Below are 23,727 nucleotides of genomic sequence, written 5' to 3'. Positions count from 1 at the left end.
TGTATTAGGATGAGTAAATGATAAGACTTGACATAACTTCAGCCCACATCTGAAGACCTGTTTAAACATACTGCGGCCATCAGCACTCAATAGCATCTCCAAAATACTGTCTAAATAAGGTATGTAGTTCAATACGTTTGAGAGAAGCAAGTACAAATAAAACACAACCATCCAAAGCAAAGCTGAAACCACTCAGGAAGTACATGCTTCTGCTGTTCTGTCAGTTCTCAAAATGATTTTTTAAAAGCAACAATAAAAATCTGATCCAGATCTGCACCAGACAAACATATTGATACAATCATGGATTCAATTTGCCAGGTGTTTTGAATTTAATTTCCCATAAAATCGTAGAGTTGACAATGTGCCTCATGAGAGTGCATGCAAATCTCCAAATCCACCTGCAGTGACATACAGAATTACAGATAGTCTTTGTGCAAACTGTGCCCTCTAGTGGAGTTTCCTGCTTTAACTAGTAATCAATGCTCTTTGCTGCAGCCTTGTGCAATTAAAACAGCAGGATGACAGCTGCAGCTTTTTTATCCATGCACAAGTGCCCCTTTTCAGTGAGGATGTGAAGAGGCTCCTGACTTTGACCACTAAGGAGAAAGGCGAAGCTGTTTTGGACAAAGACCCCAACAACGAGATGGCTAAGAAAACAATTGTGGAGATGGAAATCAATTACATCTTACTCATTTCTACTTGGGAATAACATCAAGTCATCCACTGGGTTCTGCCAATGTCAGTACCCAAGGTGCATTGCTGTGTGGGACACTATTTTGAGAGGATGGCATTGAAAACATAGTGGCGTTTTTCAGTTATGTCGATATTAAATAGTGCCCTTAGTCAGTGTTACACTCGCTGATTATAAAAGGGATTAGTTTACATGTCATTTAAAAACAGAATGATACATTTTCATGGCCTTTAAGTTTATTTTTTCCTGTAGTTTTTAATTGCGTATAATTAATTGCTTTATAAGTAGAGCTTTAGAATTCATTCTTGACCTTGGAAACCAGAGTGGACACAACAGTCTCACCACAGGGTCCGCTGTTCTGGATCTTTCAATCGAATAATCTTCATCAGCATGTAGAGTCAGCATGTAGGATGTCCATGTTGGCTTGAGGGTTTATCCCACAGAAAGAGAATGAGTCTTGTTCTATGGTTTATTTGCTAATGAAGATGTGGTAAAGGTTGTGTGATTGAAAGCTCCATGACAGCGACTCCTGACTTGTCTATGTGCCTTATGTTCTCAAGGTTGTGATCGCTACTTCCTGCTTTTTGCCTCTAGTGTTACCTGATGGGAACTAAACTGAACAGTACATGTCATATATTTTTCACTATACATATTTTTACATTCATGTGTTTCCTTTTTGTGTGCGCTGTTAATGGTTTATGGTGTCTGTTGCTTCATAAGTGCAAGAAGCCAATATTACACTAAAGTCTAAGATCTTGCATATGTGAACAATTCCAGTAACAGCCTGCGGGTGTGTGCAGCACATGAGTCAGGTCTGGTCGTTAAAGGTACAGGCTTATGCAGGCTACACAGGCTTGGCCTAACTCTTCCAATGGACTAATAAATATAATTCATACAGGGAACTTAACATCACACACAATAATTACAACTGTTGCTTGTAAACTTTAATTGAAATTTAATTATAAAAGAGATGTCAATCTCAATGGGACTCACCTGGTTAAATTAAATTTAAAAAAAATTGCTAATGCTATCTTAGTGTTCCCCATGTGTGTCTCTGATTGGCTTTGCCTGGGAAACAACAGGATACACTGCTATTTCATACTGTATGCATCAGTGTGTCTAATATGGCCTATACTTCATACACTATATCGTCAGAGGTATGAGGACACACCTGGACACATATGTAATTTGTCTTAAATTCAATCCCAGGTGGCATTAAAAAAGTCTTAAGAAGTCTCCTCAAGGAAAACATCTTCCCTGGAGCACTCTATATGACACCTCTCATGGTTTTATAGCACTTTCTGACAAAGGTGCTGTGGCTATTGCACCTTCAAGAGGTGGGTGCCATACAGCACCAGAACAAGGGTCCCTATGATTACAAAAGAACTTCTTTTGGGCACCATTTTGTTAGAGTGGACACATTCTGAACTTGCCATTGAATTAATTTAATCAACTTTGTTCACTGGCTTGACAGAGGGATAAATCAGGCCATAGTGTTAATATTATTAAACCACTTATAGCCTACTTATGCAGTCTGAAAGAATCTCTGACTGCTTGTTAGGAGCAAGTGATTAACACCCATTAAGAATAAAAGATGGTGAAAGATAATCTCGGTGCTTTTATTTTGAAATCATTTGCACTGATCTGATCTGATCTAATCTAATTAGGTAAATCCAGGTACAGTGATAGCAGCAGAGAGAAAAGTGGGGGCCCCAAGGGAAAGTTTTGCTCAGTGCCAAATGTCAGTCGGGTGTGGCTTCGAGAAAGTGGCAAGTCTCGGCTCCAAAGCAAAGTAAGGGAAAGGGACACAACTGATAAACATGTGCACTGTGAAGGTGGCTGTGATTATTGGGCTGGGAGTAGGTGCGATGCTTCTCACACAAAGTGAAACCCCGCTGGACTCTGCAGGCACTGTGTACCAGCAGGTATGGAGGGATTGGGGGCTGCTCATGCGGGCTGTGGTTTGCATAATCGTCGGAGTCTCCCTCCTCGCCCTGGGCTGGCTGTACAGGCTGCTCTTCGCCCCCCTGGAGCTGCTCAGGGGCCCCGATGATGTGGGATACATCGCCGAGGACGGTCGCTCCAAAGCCCGGGCGGCAAACGAGGTCCGCCGCAGGAGGAACACCGGAGAGCTGCCTCCTGTGTATCCAAACGGCTGGTTCCGAGTGCTGGACTCACGCATGCTGCAGAGAGGGGAGGTCAGGAGTGTCTCTGTTCTAGGTAGGACAATCAGCAGTGGTTGCATTACATAAAGCATGGAATAACTAAAGTAACCAGCTGACATAATATTATACCCGGTGAGGCGTAAAAGTGTATGTAAATGCTGACCACCACTGGGTGACAATCATAAATAAGACACTAAAGTAGCAATAATAAGTTGTAGGCCTATTTTATTTTGAAAAAAGACATATCTTACTAACATGAAGTTCAGAGATTTTCTGGTGTTCTCGAACCCTTCTTTATTTTGAGGCATTTTCGTTGTCCTTTCAATTTGTTTGGTTTCTGTGAGAGAGTAGAGGAGTAACATTAGTCATCAAAGTGTGTAAACTGAGATTGGTTAAATTCTGACATGTTGGCACAAAATACAACTCTGCATTCCTGCTGCAGGCATCAGTGTGATGTCATATTTAAAACCCCTCAGTTAGATGTGAGATGCAGACAGATGAAGTTAGAGAACCAGTATTGTCAGACTGTTTTTTTCTCCTTAAGTCTCCATGACCATGCAAAACTTTTCACTGTGGTTTGTGGGGTATAACTAAATGCTGCTCTTTCTTGTTTACTTTGAACTCTGGGCAACAGTTTGCACAGGATTTAAGTGTGTCTGATATATTCTGCTCTTACCTTGTGTGGACAAGTTTGTCTAAGTCATACCTGGACATGAATCCTCCAATTTTTGCTGTATTTTTGAGATGGTTATTGATTGATAAGTGACTGTGTGTAGGATTCAGTGGCATCTAGCATTCATGTTGCTTAACTGAAACTTCTGTGTGTTGCGTGAAGAGATCTATGGTGGCTGACCGAAAACACGAATAGCCCTCCCTAGAACCAGTGTTTGGTTTGTCTGTTCTGGGCTACTGTAAATAAACATGGCAGACTCTGTGGAAGAGAGCCCACTCCATACGCATATATTAACGTCTCATTCTAAGGCAACAGATAGACAACAATTCTTATTTTCAGGTGATTACAAACTAATTAAAACATAGTCATAAAAGACCCAGTGCGTAGCATGAAGGGGAATTTATTGGCATGTTTTCTACAGTGCAGCCTGGTTACCTGAATTCAAAAGGCATTGTGTTTACATTACTTTAGATCAGAGGACAGCAACCATTACTATCAAAAGAGCCATTTTTGGCCAAAAAAAGTATAAATCTGTCTGGAGCAGCAATACATATTTGTGCCTTACAGTGACAAAAAGACAGCCTATTTCATCTAAATTATTCTATAAACATTCCTAATGGGCTAAATGAGATAGGGTCGTACCCATTTTCGGGTTTTTGCATTGGCTGGAGTTCTCCTACACGCTTGGCACTACGGCTTTAGCAAACTCAGAATTATGTCAGTCAAATCAGATTTTGGCTCTTCAGTGCAAATATTTGCCCCTTCTTCCATAGCCTATAGAGTTTCAGAGGATTTAAGGGTAAAGCGTGACACTCAGTGTGACAGCAGCATTCACGTAATGTAATGTGTAATGTGGCCAGGCTAATTACGCTAATGACAGTTTGGATATGTGCAACAATACTGGATTTCTGTCTTTCAAAGCCAGAGACTGTATCATATTAAGTTGCTTTCAGCTGTTAATTCACCACTTCTCAGCAGAAGGCAGAAGATAACGTTATCTCTGAGCCTGTCTGGACAAAGCTTCTCTTTCCCCGGGCAGCTGCCTTCGTGTACGCAGCTGCCTGTACTGAAGAGCAGCGTGAAAGTGAGGAGGGCTCACTCTGCAGCTAAATCTGAGGACCAAAATAGTGTCCCCCTCCGTGACTGACAGAAAAAGAACTGCTAGTCTTGAAGGAATCTCAGTTGACTAAGGGTTCTCCGACTCATGATTGGAATCTCCACTTATCAGGTGGCAGTCCTACTTGGCACACAGGAGAAGTTCCAGTTGGTTGCAACCTGCAACCTTAGCTGCAAGAAGCCACTAAATCCTACACACTTGACCTGTAAACAATGGTGGCACATTTTCAGCTCTTTAGGTTGTCTTCTGTTCTGTTGACCTCTCTACAACCCTGATGTTTGTCAGTTCACCTGGTCTATGTTGTCCTTTCTCAGGCGTTGTGAGGTGATGTTGCCAGGGTAGGAGAGACAAGCTCATATTACAGAGTTTTTAAGGTATACATTTGAAACACAATGGCTGACCCTCTGTGTTAGAGTAGTTTAGTGATTAGGGTGCTTAGTAACACTCATCCTTTAAAACAAAGCCCCATTGTTGCAGGTCAGTCAAGCTTTGTTTGATTTGAAGTTGTCATGGAGATTGAGGCGTTTATTGAATTAATACATAATGGCAATAAGCTGCAGCTAAGGATTAATTTTATTATCAATCAGTCTGTTGATTCCTGATGAATCATTTCCCTCATCAATGTTTTTGTTAAGGCTCTACAATGTCATAAAATAGTGCCTTCAAATGTTTACAGCCTTTTCGTGTCACAAGTAAAAGGCAACATTTTTATATACAGTTAAATCTTCAGCTGAAAGTGCAGCAAACATAACTATTAATCTTTTTCAGTACATTTTATTTTATCTTAAATATCTGTCGGTGGAATCCTCGTCATTCAAATATTAAGTGGCTCTATTTTATGCACCCTTCACTGTGATGGCAGTGAGGAATAGGATCCAAAATGCAGACACAGAGGGAAGAGGGTTAACAGGTTTATTGTGTCAGAATTGTGCAGAGAACTGAGGAGATCCGGAGTCGAGGTGCAGAGTGAGGAAACCAGGTGAGAGTGCTGGGCTGTGGGCTGCTGAGAGGCACGGAGGGAGACACTGGAACAAAAAAGGCAGGAGAACGAGGGTTAACACACGAGGAGCAAAAAACACCATCAAACTTGCAAGATACTTAATTCACTGGAGGATCAGAGGAGCCAAGATACCACTGCGTGACGGTGAGACGGTGGCAGTCTTAACAGCCCGTTGATTGCAGATGAGTCACAGGTGTGCGCACTCAGCCTCAGTGCAGGGCGGGGGAGGGGAGAAGCCTCTGGAGACAGGCAAACACAGCAGCAAACAGCCCACACAGGAAGTAGACTCCGGAAATGTTCATAAAATAAAAGCCAAAAGTCCATGCTCACCACACTTCACTGCTTTAACATTTTCATATCTTTGAAATCAAATAGGTCCAACAAAGTCTCTTATGATTGATTGATTTAAGAGCACTAGCTCATTTCTTTCACTTCGTGTTGATGATGATCTGACAGCCAGTCTATCCTGAATCTGCTCTATGATCATATGACTCATCACTCACAGCCTTAAAGCTTTCAATTTCATATTTATGCCCTTGTGTTGCTTAATATGTATCCTATTTCAAAGTTGAAGTCTATTTCACACGCCCATGTGTGATTTATTTCGGCATCTTTTCATTGCGGTGTGTGATTTAAAAACAGTTACGTGTTTCACATTTTAGATTTGTTACTCTCGTGTTGATGCTCAGTGGGACTGTTTGATCTCTTCACGGAGTTTCTTTGAGTTTGAGTTCAAATACGTTTCAAAGAGCGCCTGGTGCTTTCATGCCTCCGTCACATCACCTGCCATTTATAAACAGTATATGAAAGGTTCTCTACCTGGAAAAGATATCCACCACTGAAAAGGACCAGCTGCTCTTGCAGAGAGGATCAGCATACGGTACACTCAAAGATAATGATACCTTTTATCCACTAGTTTTCCATTTAAATGCTTCATCTATTTAATTGTGAAAGAATTTGCATCACAACTAGTTCCAGTAGGTTGACAGGAACTTCAACTTGTTTTGTGCCACCAAAAGTCCAAGATATTCAGTTAATGATAATATAAAAAAGAGAAAAGCAACAAATCAACATCCGGTTTCATTCAGTCTTATACTTATGAGAGCTTTAAATCAGGCAGAGAGACTAGTACATGTAGTTTTTGAAGGTTATTCCAGGTGAGAGGAGCAGACTGTAGCTACAGTCAGATCTCTGTTTAGTCAAAAATGTACAAATGTACCAAGAGAATTTATTCAGTATGGCTTTATAAATGAACAAATACCAGTGACCAAGTCTAAGAAATGAATAGCTCAATTCAATCAAAATTTATGTCACTTAATTTGATTTATTAATCAGTTGCTTCAACACCAAATAAAAAGTACTGTGATTATTTGATTAAAACAATCCCAACTCAACATCTGTCTTAGTCTTGTTAGGCAGTTCCTTTCCCCAGCTCCTTCTTCACTCTCTATTGTTGCATTACTAACTCCACAGGGTACTTTTCTAATCTTCGTGTGATTTTAAAGTGACAATCATGAGAGAAACGTGGTGAAGAATAAAACAAATAACGTGTCATAAAATGTCGTCTTGTAAGAGATAAAATAAGGTAGTCCAAAACTAAAATCCTAAACTCAAGATAATCAGTGGGCATTAAAATCAATAAGATAGCAATAAAATAGACAGACAGCTCAGATAAAGGGCCCCGGTTGCAAAAGCTCTGTCCCCTTTAGTCTTCAGCTTGGACTGTGGAAAAAGAAGACAACTTCTGCCCGTGGATCTCAGGCTACGTAAAGGTTCGTAAGGGACTAACCGGTCTGAAATGTAATCTGGAGCCAGGCCATGAAGAGCCTTAAAAGTAATCAATAAGATTTTAGAGTCAATCCTAAAAGAAACAGGGAGCCAATGTAAAGAGGCTAAAACTGGTGTGATGTGGTCGTGCGAGTGTGTCACAAAATTTGGGCTAAATTCTTATAAGATGACTGCTGCTACAACCCACATGTACAAACCAGCCAATCAAAATATGTCACGAAATGACACAGAGTACACTAGCCAAGACTCTTAGGCTCGAGGGAATTTCTTCAAATTTGGTGTAAATGTCCACTTAAACTCAAGGATAAGCTGATTAGAATTTGATGGTCAAAGATTGCTGTGACCTCAACAAACACATTTTATGGCCAAACCTTAAGAATAATTCATATGCTAATTATGACAAAATTTCATACAAATATCTGATTGCTGAATTTATGCACTGTACATGTTGGAAAACAATAGAGAGAATGTGAAAGCCTTACTGTCTTGATGCTTGACATAGAGATAAGACAGACCTGTATCTTCCTTACATATTCTTTGGTCTGCTCTCTCCCCCTCTTGTCCCATGTAGCACAAGCTTTCACCCTGACATTTTGATGCCCCACATTCTGTTGAACCAAGTCAGACCTTGGCTCCCTTCAGGTTCTGCATCCTGCTGTGAATGACTGCAGAGTCTTGCTCCTAACTTTTCTCCGCAGTCATCCATTTATATCATGTATTAAATTCCGCCTCGTGGGTCTTTTCCCCTGCGCTGCTCTCACACACATTGCGCTGTGGCTCACTTCTAGGGACAGCAGTGCAGTGCTGTGTCACCCCTCATTTGGATGGGCCTTATTTTGGATTTCTCAGAAGAAATAACCTGAAAAGAAGTAACCTGACTAGGCAGTGCTGGCTCAGTGGTTGCTCTTTACTACAGTCACCCAGCCTGTGCTAATCTGGGAGCAGTCTGAACACTGCAGGTCAGCCAAAGTCAACCCAAATACAGTAGATACAGCAGGAAGAGATCTGAACATATGAGACCGTCCTTGTTCAAATTAGTTTGAACAAGCAGCTTATTATTATGACCATTATTAACATTTATTGAAGGTGATAACCTATACTGGCTGTAGTTATTATGACCGAAGCAAAAAAGCAAGCCAGGTTACATAGTATAAAGAGCAACAAAGCCGACATAGGGTGGAGGCTGGGGGAGACAGATTGGTCATGCAAACAAAGGACTTTCACTCAGGAGACCGCTGTTCGCCTCTGTCACTACCAAATCTGTACCTGAAACCCAATTTGCTCAGGTCCCATTCCCTGACCAATGGGCTCTCCTGAACCTAACTGTTTGAGGTCAATAGAGTACTGCAGGCATGATGTGTCTTTGTAGGCCGAACCAGAAGTTATCAACACTGCTTCCCTTGATGAGTAAGCCAATGGGGGTTTCCGTTTTCCCAATGTCCATTTCTGATTCCCATCATCGTCAGGTGTAAGGAAAATACACAATGGGTAAAAAGGAGCACACAGAAACAAACAGAAGAATACACTGTACAGAGAAAACAGTGAACAAAATTTAGGAAATGCTCCTGTAGGTTGTATGAAAGGGTAGTAACAAATGACATAAATGGTCACATGGCTTAGAGGACTTGTTGCAACATGTGGTGCCTGACTGAGCCCAGATTCAGGCTGAACATGCACCATACAAACTGAGTCCAAAGATGTACTGTACTGCAGCTGAAATCTATCCCAGGAACCTAATCTGATCAGGTCAAGTGTAACCATCTAAATCAGTGACTTCAACCTTTGCTATTTATCATTTACAAAAGTCAGTTTGACAGAGGAATGTGGGTGGAGAAAAGCTAAATAAGCATTTTAAAGGACCCACACTGCGTCTGTTGAATTTGAAAGCTTTAAAAAATCATTTCAAAGATGCTCAAATCACATAAAAAAAAATCTACTTATAGAGGTTTTTTGTAAGTGTTTTATTGATTTTCAATGTATTTATCCCACAAAGACACAAAACATGTATATTTGACATCAATTCAACTATTCCTCGACTCATTTTTATGGTAAAAGAATATTTATTAACATGTGAACATATGAATAAAATTGTGGAAAGTCTTTGGTGATTAGACCCAGTAGAGATGGTGTGATTTAAGGAGGGTGATGACACCACAGTCAAATAGGGATACTTAAATTCTTAAATCTCACGTATAACTTAAAATACATTTTATTACATTACCATTGTGTTCCGAAGTGGCAGCTCATTTATGAAAATGAAAGTGTTTGTCCCCGCTGTAATTCATCTCCCCAGGTGAGCAGCTGGCGGTGTTTCGGGGCCAGGACTGGAAGGCCTACGTGGTGGATGCCTACTGCCCTCACCTGGGTGCCAACCTGGCTGTAGGGGGACGGGTGGTGGGAAACTGCATAGAGTGTCCCTTCCATGGATGGAAGTTTCAGGGGAACGACGGCAAGTGTGTGAAGATCCCCTATGCAGAAAAAGGTATGAAATAAAGGTGGTGTCCAGTGCCACAACAATATGCCGTTTAAATGTTTATTGTAATTCAGGAGGTGTTACTTGTTGAGGAATGAATGGATGTAAGTGGGGGTGAAGGTGGAAGAGGGATGTCTGACTGTGACGATGATCTGGGAGGATGAACTGGAGATCAGGCGGAGGGAGACTCGGTGTGGGGGTTCTGTCTTAGGCATTTTTCCTACCCGAGCTGATTACAGGCCCCCCAGACGGTACCTAGAATGAGACATGGGAGACGTATGCAGGAGACTGAATCAGGAGAGATGATGGGAGAAGGGAAGAGAGGATGAAGGGATGTTGGGAGGGATGAGGTAGGGAGGATGACGGATGAAGGGAAGGGAAAAGGAGGATGGGTCGAGAAATCTGAGACAAACCGAGCAGGATGGGTTGACCAGGTATGAGTAGGCTTGATGGGTAATCAGGGGTGTGGTTGAAGCGTGGCCCATAACTTCATATGTGTGATCTATAAAATATCAGAAAAAGGTGAAAAATGTGGATCAGTGTTTCCCAAAGCCCAAGATGACGTCCACAAATGTCTTGTTTTGTCCACAACCCAAAGTTATTCAGTTTACTGTCACAGACAAGTAAAGAAGCCACAAAATATTCACATTTAAGAAGCTGGAATCAGAGAATTTTTACTCTTTTTTGCTTTAAAAAAATTACTCAGATTAAAGACAATCAAGTTAATTGGCGATTAATTTAATAGATGACAAAAAGCTCATTCATTATCTTAAAAGATGTACACAATTTGACAGTTTCAAACATGTTACTTGTACGTCTGCTGCTGTTTCTTAAAAGTTAAAAGCCTTGTTACAGTTGTGGCGACAGTAGTGCTAGTGGAAGAAACAAGATCTTGATGCTGTTCTCAGAGCCTTACCAGTAAAATGCACTGGTCGTTCCTGAGGGTAGTGCTGCAGGACATCTTGTGACAGATGTCTAATATCTAACCCTAACATCTCAGTCTGTGTTGATGCAAGAGATTCTGATATTTTTTGTGTACGATTGAAACAGTTGGGCCTACGGTGGTGCTCGCAGAAAGGTTAAAGGGGCCAGCAAATAGTATTGAGGTTCATACCCTGGAGAGCATGAATAGCTGCAGTGAATCTGTATGTTTTTTGTCAAAGCTGGATGTTTGTTTGTGCACAAAGTTGAAAATTTGTCCAGAAGGTGGTGCTAGAGTAAAGCTGAAAATGTTTTAACCTCTGCAGACCATGAATGTGATAAGTTTAAAAGCTGACTTTACGTTACGTTTGTAGGTCATTTGTAAATCGAAGGTGGTGAAGATGGATACCTCTATCTGTTAGGAAATAACAATGGATTGTCAAAATAAAATGCTACCAGTTTCCCTGTATGAATGCTCTCTAAAAAGCTTGTATGATTCAGATTTGGGTTTTAATTTGTCATCCAGTGCCAGAGTTTGCCAAGGTGCGCTGCTGGCCCAGCTGTGAGGTCAACGGCCAGATCCTAGTGTGGTTTCACTGTGATGGAGAAGATCCTCAGTGGACCGTCCCAGAGCAGCAGGAAATCACAAAGGGCGAGTGGGTCTATCGGGGGAGGACTGAACATTTTATCAACGCTCACATAGAGGTAGGTGCATATGTGTTCAATTAAAGATGAGGTGTTTTTATTAGTTGGGCATCTGTATTTTTTCATAATTAATAATAATAACTCAATAATTATCAATCCACTTTCTGTGGTCTCCAGGCAGAGAAGGTGCTTGTCTTACCGCTTTCAACACAATGATGAGAATGTGTCATTGTGACCTTTCCCCCCCGTGTAGGAGATTCCTGAAAATGCAGCAGACATCGCTCACATCGCTCACCTGCACACGCCAGGCATTGTCAGTGGAGTAGATCTGCGTTACACCAACAGCAAAACCTGGGAATTTGTGCGGCATGACTGGAAGGTGAGGATCTTTCTAAGGTGAAAGATGCTACACATGATGATGCTTTTACAATCCTCAGAGTTTCAAGGATGCTAAATCAGTTCTAAATGTTCATTAGCGTTAAGAACACTCTTAACGTAATGTTTTAAGCCACACCAGCAGTGTATATGTAGTGGCTGTTCAGTGGTATTTAGATTTGAGATAGTGCAGAACCCTTTATTTAATCCTTTTTATTCATTACGTACTATTGAACAGTAGATTTCTGTGTGTCAGTGCCACTGTATTTACTTTGTCTGCATGTGTGTGTGTTTATTCAAGGTTCAATGGGAGCCAGAGTCAGAGCCCAACAAGCATTGCTCACAGATGTTGGTGAAACATGCGCTTACTGTGTTTGGATGCCACTGGCCTCTGCTGGATGTTTGTGTTGTGGCCAGACAGGTACAGTATAGTCCAAAGTAGGTTGCAGTTTGTGTGTAATTTCCTGTGCGTTCAAATTAAAATGGATTCCACCCACATCATACTATATAATGACGAAAACCCTGTCTGTGTGTGTGTCTGTGTGTCTCTTTTCCACGTTTTTCTCCTCACTGACTTGGTCAATCCATGTGAAATTTGGCACAGTGGTAGAGGGTCATGGGAGGATGCGAATGAAGCAATATTACATCCATTGGCCAAAGGGGGGCGCTATAGCAACTGATTGAAATTGCAGACTTTGAATGGGCATATCTCATGCCCTGTATATCGTAGAGACATGAAACTTTGCACAGAGATGCCTCTCCTCATGAGGAACAAATTTTCCTCAAGAACCCATAACTTCTGGTTATATAGATTTTCCGCCATTTTGAATTTTTTGAAAAACACTTCAAATTGATCTCTTCCTAGGAAGTTTGACCCATCTGCATGAAACTGGGTGAACATAATCTAGGGACCAATATCTAAAGTTCCCTCTTGGCAAAAGTTGGAAAACTTACTAAAACTGAGCTTCTATAAGGCAATGAATATTGCGGAGGGCGTGGCTCATCACATAAAGGTGTATAACATCTCAAGGGTTTCACCGATCACCACGCAACTTTGTAGGCATATGACCACACATAATCTGAGGGGACCCCTCCAGTATTGACCCCATCAAACAAAATGGGGGCGCTAGAGAGCTAATTTCTTATCTAGGCCTAACTGCCTTATCAATTTTTACTAAACTTGATGGATATGTACCAAGAAAAACAATTAATGTAATAATTTTCAAAATTCACAGCCTCTGTCATCTAATGAAATATTCTGCTCCAATCCATATCTGTTGGCATAAAGGATGTACGCACCTGTATTAACAAAGCAGTCTAATAGCAATCCAAACATTAAGACATTTAGTACAGCCTTAAAAACAGTATAGAGCCCAAATGATATGAACTGTGTGTGTGTTAGAAGAAAACAAAACAAGCAAGGGGCCTAAACTCAGTTTTCACTGAGGTACAGTTTAGCAAAATGCTGGTCTGATGCAAAAACACCTCATGCATTAGGTGTGCCTGGAACATTAGCAACATTATCTTGCCGAGCAAATTATAGGCTATATGATGTATAGGTGTACCCTGAAACCACTAATCTCACTAGTTCAACGAGTTGCAAAGGGCCGCAGGGGGGGAGGGTCCTATAAGATCCAACACAAAGGGGAAAGTTATGATTATGCCATTGTGTGCAGAAGTGGGTGGTTAGCAGTTGTGGGATGAAATTATCTCCATGACAATATGAGAGGCGGTCATTATTTGGCTTAACCATGCATGTAAATGAATTGTTCCCCAATAAATCATTGGCACTCGGGTCTGATGAAGACACATTTGCTTTTTATGCATTGCAGCTTCTGTAAGACAGGCCTGATGTGAAGTAAGGCAAACTAAAATTCATTATTTAACCTAACACACGGACAAATCAACAATATACACCAAAGCAAAGAAAAAAAGATACATAAATAGCATCAATTGCTGAATATACCTGTGCAAAAATGCAAGTCATCATAATCCAGTGCCTATTCTGTATTAATCTGCCATTGTTTAAAAGCTTTATAGACATAGGTATAAATGGATTTTTAAATCTGTTCAATCTGCAGCGAGGCGCTCTAAATCTCCTACCAGAGGGCAGCAGCTCGCTCTCTGTATGCAGAACACAAGATGAGTCACTGACGATCTTATTGGCTTGACTTAGAGTAGCCTGCTCATAAATAGTCTGCAGGGAAATGTGCTCCTTAACACCAGTGATTTTCCATGCAGTATGGATTAACTAGAACAGTTTGGTTGTTACTGCACAGAGAGGTTATCGGTACTGTGGAAGATGACTGCAGGGGTTGCAATGATCATACATTTGTGTTTCAGGTGGGTCCAGGAGTGGTGTTCCTGCTGTTTGACCACAATTTCCTCGGCCGGGGTGTCATCATGCAATCTGTGACTCCAGTGGAGCCTCTGCTGCAGTGTGTCTCTCACTCTATCTTCTATCAGTCTAATATCCCACCTCTGGTGCCCAAATTCATCCTCAAAGCAGAGTGCATTCAGGTGCGGTATACACTTACCTTCTACTATCTCTGGCACACAGTCCTTCACTGTCACGCTGTTTGGTTTTGCAGCATATTTTCTGTGTTCTTCAGTCCTTGGACGCTCGTCAACCTGCCATCCAGCATATACAGGATATGTTAGCTTTTAGTTTTTCACCCCAAATAAATGGAACAAGTTATAAGAGATATTTTAACCAGACAGGTATATGTCAGTAGATCATTTCAAGTTGCTCTGAAGATATGAATATTGGATTTAAAATGTGGTTTATTTAACTTAACTTAATTTACATTTTTATTGAACTTATAATATAATAATTATTTTAGGAGTCATGCATGACTGATATTTTTTAGATTAATGTTTTTTTAGAGCGCAAGTCCCCCCCTGCAGTACTCCAAATCACCCCAAGGGGTACCTGTTTCCCCATTTGAGAAACACCGCAGCAGATTATTATTAGATATTTTGGACTGAACATCAAAACTCACACAGTAGCTGCACTGCATATACATAGGCTGACTAATTTAGACTGCTGAAAGGTTTATAATGTACACTTGCTGTGATGTTCAGAGATCATTGTGTGCATTTGCCTCCCACTCTGCCTTTGGTTTAACTCTGCCTCCTCACTGCCACCACAAGTAACACCACACAGTCACAGCAAAGGTGTAAATAGCTCTCATTAAACTTGATAATTAGCTGTGTGGTGAGGTGGAAGAACACAGTCACTGGTTTAACAAATGGAAAAAATAACAAATAGGCTCAAAGAAGCAAAGACCAAGGTGTTTTTCTGAATGGTAATGGAAGGTCTCCTATCACAGATTTCTAAGATTTCAGCCAAAATATGTTATCAGTTTGATTAACAAGATAAACGATTTGAGTAAACACAGAAAACATGAGGAATACAGATGGTGGTTGTGCTTCCTCCTCAAAGACAAGTTCGCTCTTATAAGTGGTTAGACCCCTGAAAAGGTCACGGTGTGTGTTTTGTGTCCCTGCAATGCTTATGTTTAAAAAAAGACTAGACCATTTTCAGGAGAAGATGTTTTCATTATGAAACAGGCTTCAATATAGGCTACTAAAGCAACAAAGAATACAATGTTTATTTTCATTGTTTTTATAAGTAATCATGAATGTTTTATCCTTTATATTCAGACTTTTTGTGAAGGAAGCAGCAACAATCATTTCAAAAACTTTGGGTTTTAGTGTTAGTACAAGATTCACATCCCTTTTTCTTGGATACATCTCTGACAGACTAAGTGAAGATGATATGTATCTACTAAAGATCCTGCTGGCAGCAAGTCAAAAGGCCATTATGAAATACTGGATCCAGAAAAACTGCCCCACTGCTTGCCTCTATATTAATACTGTTGAACACTTCCATCCTCTGGAACAGATGACATAATCCATACGACTTCAAAAAGAACTGGGAGAAAAACAGTGGAGAAAATGGTGTATTTATTCAGCCAGTGATTATTCTATGTACCATATTAAACATCCCATGACATCATACTTGTCTTTTCTATTTTCTTTTTTTTTTTGTTCCTAAATGTAAAAAATGTTTATAAATAAAAAGTAGAAATGAAGAGAAGTTTACCTCAATGAAACAGTCTAAAAACTGGCAAAATTACAAATGAAATGAGAATTTTTAATGTATTTATTTACTCGAGTTCTAAATGGGTTAAATTATTTTGTCATCTTGCCACTGCATGTGGTATTAACACAAAGAGCCACCAGGGGAAACTCAGTTTTGGAGGGCATTTCAAGAGGTGGAGTTTGACTGAGGACCGAAATGCCAAATCTCAGCAGCTGATGGAGAAACAGTGGAGTGACATTTAATCAGCAACGCTTCACACAGAAATCCCTGCTGATGAATTATAATAAATTAATGCAACGACACAGTGAAATAATGCAGATTGCTCTTTTATTCATTATTTAATTCTTAATCCTGGTAAAGTTAAAGTGTGTTCCTTCTTCTTTATCTGTGCCACCTGTTTTCTTATCAAGTGCTCAAGGGAAGTAATGAGGAGAGAGGAAACCTTACATATATTATGCTTGTTAACATAAATTAACATTCATATGGACTCAGTGCACAAGCCTGTCTAGTGACCTTTCTCTGTTTTCTTCTTCTTGTGTCTAGTTTGAGCGAGACGTGATGATCTGGAACAATAAGAAGTACATCTCCAAGCCTGTCCTCGTGAAGGAGGACTCAGCCATCCAGAAGCACAGGCGCTGGTATAGTCAGTTCTACAGCGAGAACAGCCCGCGGCTGCAATACCAGCGCGACACTTTAGACTTCTGACCTCCCTGAACTACAGGAGGAGAGATCAGCGGAGAAGATGTCAGGTCAGGGTTGACATTAATCAGAGGTCTCAGAGGAGGGAGTCCAGGATTGATTTTCATCTGTCACTTAAAATAAATGAAAGGAGGAGAGGACAGCGGACTTTTTTTGGAAGCCTGAACCTAACGATTGACCTTATAACCTCCTTTTTTTTAAGACTTTTAAGCTTTATATATGCAAGTCCCTACAGTCATTCAGTGTGAGTGGATTCAGCCCATGAATGTGAATGGCATTGTTGTTACGCTGACCGTTAGATTGTCAAAGCCACTTTGCTCTGCAATATGTGAATAACCACTTAAACTGTGATACATTTTTAACCAATAACGGTCATGTTTTTTCTGTCTGTATATTTAATATTGGTAAATCTAAACCACCAACCTTTAGTTTCAGTTCAGTCAAAAGGCTTCCTCATCAGTATGTGTCACAATACTGTGATTTGTTATCAGTTTCTTTCTCACTTTGGCTTTATCTGCCTCTGCCGCAGGTGTGTTTGTTTTCCCATTGATATCTCAGGTTACTCAGCAGCCGGATGATTGTGATTTTCACGTCATGGCGGTGTGCAATGACACCTTAAAGGAGCAATTGGTAATGCCTAGCCACATGCTGCTAAGAAATGGAGGGCAGCATTGTACTGGTCCACTACTGGGTCCATACAATCATTAGTAAATGATATAATATGCAAACTGCTAAAACTCTTAGTGCCGGCCAAAATAAAACTGCTATGACATAGTGTAAACACGTGACATCAGCCTGTAGTTTATAGTTTGCCCCCGAAAAAGAATTTTCCTAGTCGACCAATAGTTGTCATTTAGGGCCATTAGTCGACTAGTCGTCCGCCTGTTTACGATATTAATTTAATGATTAAATGATATATTTTGGGCGGGGCAACACAATGGTTTGAGTTGAAGGTGTGAGAAAGAATAGTATCAATAACATTGTTAACACTGTGCTACATTACAGAGAAATACAAAACCGTACTAATGAACCTTCATTAATATAGGCCTATATTTTATCTACAAGTGCATGTCACACACTGAGCGAGCTGCCTGTTAATGACACTGTGGGCTAATGGGCATGTAGCTACTTCCATGTTTCAGATGATACGTCATGTTTGTAGTCGACCAATGAAGATGAGTTTACATATCACCTTGGGTTCGTCCTTCACCTTCTCAAAATGATCCCACACTTTGGATTTCCTGCCTGACATGGTATTAATTAGCCTGTGGAATAACCGCAGGTACCAGCCCTGGAAATTAGGGGCCGTACACATGCTGTGTCTTTAACCGCCTAGAAACGTGAGGTCAGGCTCTGGGCACTTCTCTTGTACCTTTTTTGTGCCAGCGTTCAAAAGTGCGGCAGCAGACTTTGAAATTCTGGTAGAGCATGAGGCCCTTGAGGCAATAAACAAATTTAACCCTGCTGCTAAAGGGGCTGTTTCGTTCTTTTACCGGATTTTGCACAACAGTACTCCATTGAACACAGTGAGTCTTAGACAGGCATGGACGGATGAGCTGAGTGCAGAACTGGGAGATGAAGTATGGGATGAATGTTTAAAAAGTATATATGATTGCTCTGTGAATGTTAGGCATTGCCTTGTACAGTTTAAGACATTGCATAGGCTCTATTATTCTAGAGAAAAACTGCACAGTTTCTTTCCTGATGTTTCACCGATTTGCAACAGATGTAAGTCTACGACTGGTAACTTAGCACATTCTTTTTGGTTTTGCAGTAAATTGTATACATACTGGAAAAGTATTTTTCATTGCTTCTCTATGGCTTATGGGAAATGTTGGGAGCCTGATCCATTTGTAGCCATTCTTGGGGCAACTACCCCTTTGTCTTCCGCCAGTATGAGAAAAAGGCTATCATATTTGGAACTGTGATTGCGAAGAAATTAATCCTCCGGGCATGGAGGTCGGACATTGCACCCACGTACGATCTGTGGCTGAGAGAAATGGCAAATATGCTCCATCTGGAGAGACTGAGACTTTACAATGAAGACAGGGGAGACACGTTTGATAAGATGTGGGACCCGGTACTGCAACTGTTTCAAGGAAAGGACTAATGTGTCGATCACTGTGAAACACCTTGCTGTGTGTATCTCTCATTTTACTCTTCACCTTGTACATTTTTTTTTTAATTTGTATGTTTGTATTTTATTGTCATGACTGTGGCTCCTATTATTATTATTATTATTATTTCTTACCTATGATGTGCTGATCCTGTTCATGTTTTTTGTTTTATTTGTTAGTTTTGGGGTGGGGGGAGGGAGGGTCTTTTTTCTATTATCTGTTTGGTCTATGTTCTTGTTTCATTCTGAAAAACAGTAAACATATGTTTAAAAAAAAGTGTGGCAGCAGGTTGCATCTAAGGTTGCTAAGTAACCTTAACAAACATTGTATCGCCTATCACTTTGCAAGCTTATCCAAGAGAGCTGACAAAAAAACATGCACCAAGCACACAACACTGTGTGATGCAGGATGTAAACCCTGCAGTATATAAATGGCATTTGGAACATGTATTCCTTTTTTTTAAAGATATTTTTTAGGGCATTTTGCCTTTATTGGACAGGACAGGTAAGTGTGAAGGGGGGAGAAAGAGAGGGGGGATGACATGCAGCAATGGGCCACAAGCTGGATTCGAACCCGGGCCGCTGCGGCAACAGCCTTGTACATGGGGCGCCTGTTCTACCACTAAGCCACCGACGAGGTCTGCAGTTTGTGTGCTTCAGATGTCATGTGTCTTTGTGTTTTGGTTCCCAGTATTTGAAATGGCACCTGTTCACATTTTTGAATGCATCGGTCGCGCCGCTTCCAGCATTGGATGCTTGATAGGTGTGCTGCCAGGTCCGTGGACTGTTTACTCCTGGATATCAAACTGGACCAACATGGCAGCTCGTTTGGAAACTTTCTCTTATATAAGGAAAGCAGTTCAGCTGTTTCTGAACACATTTGAGGCGAGAGATAAGCCGGTTGTTACATGTTTTTGGGATTTAACAGAAGCTGGACGCCTTTATTCAACCCTAAACAAATTCCCCTTCTCTCCAAACGCAACATGATGCTACCAGAAGGCACTGAACGTTTACATGACAGTAAATGGGAGGTGTAGAAATATTGGATCCTTTTGACACGTACCGTAAGTGTAGCTGACTTGTCTCCAGGCAGCAGATCCAGGATGATGTTGTCCTCTTCAAACTCTTGCTTACCACATCTATGCTTCTGCTGAGAGAGTGGCAGCTCTTACCGTCTCAGTGACGTGGAAACCATATGCCAGGGTTGTACATCAGGGTGGAGGGCCTATTCCATATTCCAGGCCCACACTTCCTGGATGCGTCTCTGCACCTCCACCTGTTTTGTCTCTTCATTGTTTTGTCTCTGTATCAACTGAATTTACTTTTAGTGTTTCTTTTTATTGAATCTTTTGCACTGCAGCTGGTTCGGCTCCGCGGCGTAAAGTGTGTACTATTAAATTTACGTTGCTGCTCTAGCAGATCTGAATGTAAGACAGTCGACTCATTACTGACTGAATCACTGATGACTACAGCGCTGTGAGGCTTTATTAAATGATACTGTGCTCTAATCTTCAGTTGCCTGTGGTGATGTGGTGATTATGTGGGATTGGTTGGCATTACTTTTTAATTTCCGTTTGACTGTCAGATGGTCACAGAAGAGAGGAGACACATTTCAAAGCAAATAACCAGCGACGTTAAAAAGCACAATGCTTGTTATGAATATCTGATGAACTCCTCCCTTCTGTTCCCTCTCAATATTAAAATGTATTTTTGTCACTGTCTAATCTACAGATGTACTGTTTATTTAAATATGCAGAATAAATCTGTCTGCTCGGTTCTAATGTGTTTGCTCATGCATTTCTCGACTGGCAAAAGCTTTCCGTTGCACTGAATACGTTAGCGTGTTAAATTGAGCAGAAGAGTGAAATGTTCACTGTACTACTTGGCCAGTGGCACTTCTCTGAGGCTCATGTTATTGCTTAGCACTCCTTATCTGTGAATGTGCTTATCTTATCTGGGTTTATGGTGGAGACGGCTGTGTTGCCTTTGTTATACTGAAACATTACATCAACAATTGGCTCACTTCAGCTTTGTTCAGGAAGAGAGAAGGTTTCCTGTAATAAGGAAACAGCTCGTGTTGGGGCTGTGTTACATGTGTCGAACAGACAGAAACAAATCTTCTGTTATGAGGGATGGCTGAGGTAGAAGACCTTCAAACTGAGGAGGAAGGAGTTGCACTGGAAGTAGAGCATGTGTCGTCTACAGAGGAGGCTTATGTCAGAGTTTTTTACACCACGCGGGGCAAGCAAGAAGACGAGAGCCTCTCAGTCACACAGCCTCTGCTTCAGCACAAACATCAGGACAGCCGTGATGAGAATCACAAAGCAGACACGCAAACAGCGACAGATGGGACTGACCGAAAGACATCTGTTCCACAAGAGCTGGAATTGGCTGGCAGGGATGAGCCCGGCTGCAGTGGAAGTGTCAGGAGTTTGTGCAGTGACAGCAGTCGGCACGAGTGCCCCATCTGCAGCGAGCGGTTCACCTCGCAGGGAGATCACCGCGTCACCTTACTCAACTGCAACCATGAACTGTGCCACCACTGTGTGGCTGGCATCATGAAGCGCGCCAAAGACCAGGGCCGACTGCGGTGCCCCTTCTGTCGACAGACCACTCCGTTAGCGCAGTGGGAGATCAGAAGACTGCAGGAGGAGTTGTACAGTAACAGCTTTTATGAACCTGGACCACCCCTCATCCTCAATCCTGTCCCTGAACTTCAGTCTGTCCCAGTATCACAGTTTTGCTGCTTTGCTGTGGAGGGGCAGCTGGAGACACACACACACATATGTGGATGCTGCCCTTCCTGCACTGTCAGAGGCCTCAGACTGATGCGACCACACTCTCTGTGCTTGTCCATGAGTGCCCTGCTGCTGCTCTTCATGATGCTGCTGGGCTACCTCCTCTACATGCTTGTTCCTGTTATAATAATGAACGTGCTTTTCAGTGACGGCTGAGTTCATAGCCAATCCTTTGAGTGACTTCAGCTGACTGACTTCTGCAAAGACTGCCTGTTAGTTATTTTGATACCATTACAAAGAAGTGACAAACACCTGCATGGTTGGGAACATACAGTGCCGCTTTAAGGGAAGTTTTCCCTTAGTTACTCTGCAATGTCAAATCTCATTTATACTTCCACTGTTTTAATAACCTCATTTATTATTTGTCACGATTATTCCACACTCACCTTTGGACTCAGTCATTTCTGATTAAGGCCTGTACAGCAGTCTTTTACTGGAGATATTATAACTGGAAAAAGTCCAATTTGGAGTTGGCAAAGGCTAATGTGACTCAGGGTGTACACGGGGAATCGGTTTTTAATATTGTAAATGTATTGAAAAAAGTAATCACACAGCATTTCTAAAATATCTCTCAAACTGAAAGGATCTCTTATCAGTTTGTCAACCTCTGACTTTTGTTGTCTTTGAAGAGTGCCGCAGCTTTGTACTGCAGGATTTGCTGCCATGGATAAATGGGGGTTTGACTCGGGATCAGAACTCTTCATATCTTTCTGGGTCTCGTATTGACCTACTTCTCGTCAGAACTGCTCGGATGCTCTCTGCTGTGACTGCTGCATATTCTTAGCTACAAAAACCCAGCTTGATCTCCTTTCATAGTGCACATGAGGGAGACTTGGCCCTACAATTTAATCCTTTATATCCGTTTTATTCGTTCACAGGGATGAAGAAAGAGATCAGTGATGAAAGCTGGAATGGAAGCTCCTATTTGTTTCTTTTTGTTGTTGTTGATGCACATGCACTTTTAAGTTTGTTGCTATTTATCTGTGCCATTAAAGAAGCATTTCACCGCTGGAAATATGTCATTTTTATTGAACTAGGCTGAATGTAGTAGAAGGATCAAATACTTTTGAAATTGGTGCTGTATGTGCAGAGAAAACAGGCTGTGGCATTTGCTCTTGCTCAACAGGTAAAAAAAAACAAAAAAAACTATAACTACCAGAATGCATTGCACCTCACCAGGCCAATAAACACTCCTGTTGGTGGGTGACATATTGTGAGCTTTGTCTTTCAACACAGGAAACAAAATGGTGGCCAGCTGGTAACAAATGACCTGGATTTACAGTTAAACAGTAAGATGAATATGTTTCTGAAAACATTTGAGAATCAGCACTGCTTAGTTTTAACTTTATATCTCAGTATTTCAGCCTCTATTTTTACAATACAGGAAACAGTAAGATGCCAGTCAAACAGTGCACTAAAATGTGTTTCTGAAGACATTTTAGGCAAGAAATAGGTAATACAGTAACACAATCTTTATTTATGTTTGATTAGCACTGCCTAGTTTAACCATTTGATCTGAGTTTGGTCTGAGTTTAAGAAAGAGAGGGGCGGCTTCCTCTGTCTAACTGCTTCTATACTCTGTCTCTGGTGGCAAGCATGCAAAAATTGGGAAAATCAGCTGAGAGATGAGCAGGTAGATATGTACGCTGGCAAGATGGAGGAAAGTTAACCATAATTCATTTACACATAAGCCCTGTTTCCACTGAACAGCACAGTACAGCTCGGTCCAGTTTGGTATGCATTTTTCCACTGTGAAAAGTTGTGGATGGTACCAATGGAACCGTTCCGTACTGTCACCATTTTTGGTCCCCCCTCTGTTGGGGTACCTAGCACACAAATCTGGTACTAAAAGGTGGAGCTGTGAACACTGCAGTCTGTTGATTGGTCAATAGAGGACGGTCACTGGTTTTGAGGTTCATGTAACCACTGTTCATACTGTGGAGAGGTTTATTAGTGGACTGTAAAATGAAAGGATGTTTTGCTGCCTCTTGCAGCAGCTGTAGTCTGAGAAAAACTGCCAGCAACTTTTAAGGGGGAATGTTTACTTGTTGTAATGTTGCTCAATGCATGAGCTGACAATGTGAATCCATCAGCGCGCCTTAAATTTCAAAATGACAACTTTGACCATTCCATTATTTTTTATTGTCTCTCTTGGATG

General features: G+C 41.2%; 2 protein-coding genes across 3 annotated transcripts; both read left to right on the top strand.

The window, feature by feature from the left end:
* The first annotated feature begins 2,389 nt into the window (after positions 1-2,389).
* LOC117269523 (cholesterol 7-desaturase nvd) lies at positions 2,390-19,398 on the top strand. 2 transcript variants are annotated; one of them, XM_033646571.2, is made up of 7 exons: positions 2,390-2,911; positions 9,728-9,916; positions 11,355-11,533; positions 11,727-11,852; positions 12,150-12,269; positions 14,192-14,368; positions 16,500-19,398. In XM_033646571.2, the coding sequence occupies exons 1-7, from the start codon at positions 2,512-2,514 to the stop codon at positions 16,659-16,661; spliced, it is 1,353 nt and encodes a 450-aa protein (XP_033502462.2). In that variant the 5' UTR covers positions 2,390-2,511; the 3' UTR covers positions 16,662-19,398. The 2 variants fall into 2 exon arrangements, with proteins under 2 accessions (XP_033502462.2, XP_033502463.2); XM_033646572.2 differs by lacking the exon at positions 16,500-19,398 and adding an exon at positions 15,614-15,817.
* A 1,346-nt stretch (positions 19,399-20,744) lies between these two features.
* LOC144458741 (uncharacterized) lies at positions 20,745-22,970 on the top strand. The gene has a single exon (XM_078162017.1). The coding sequence runs from the start codon at positions 20,904-20,906 to the stop codon at positions 21,723-21,725; it is 822 nt and encodes a 273-aa protein (XP_078018143.1). The 5' UTR covers positions 20,745-20,903; the 3' UTR covers positions 21,726-22,970.
* The last annotated feature ends 757 nt before the right edge of the window (positions 22,971-23,727 follow it).

The sequence above is a fragment of the Epinephelus lanceolatus genome, chromosome 19 (assembly GCF_041903045.1).
Source record: "Epinephelus lanceolatus isolate andai-2023 chromosome 19, ASM4190304v1, whole genome shotgun sequence".
Taxonomy (NCBI): Eukaryota; Metazoa; Chordata; class Actinopteri; order Perciformes; family Serranidae; genus Epinephelus; species Epinephelus lanceolatus.
Note: the sequence above shows the minus strand (reverse complement) of the source record. Positions and strands in the feature narration are given on the sequence as shown.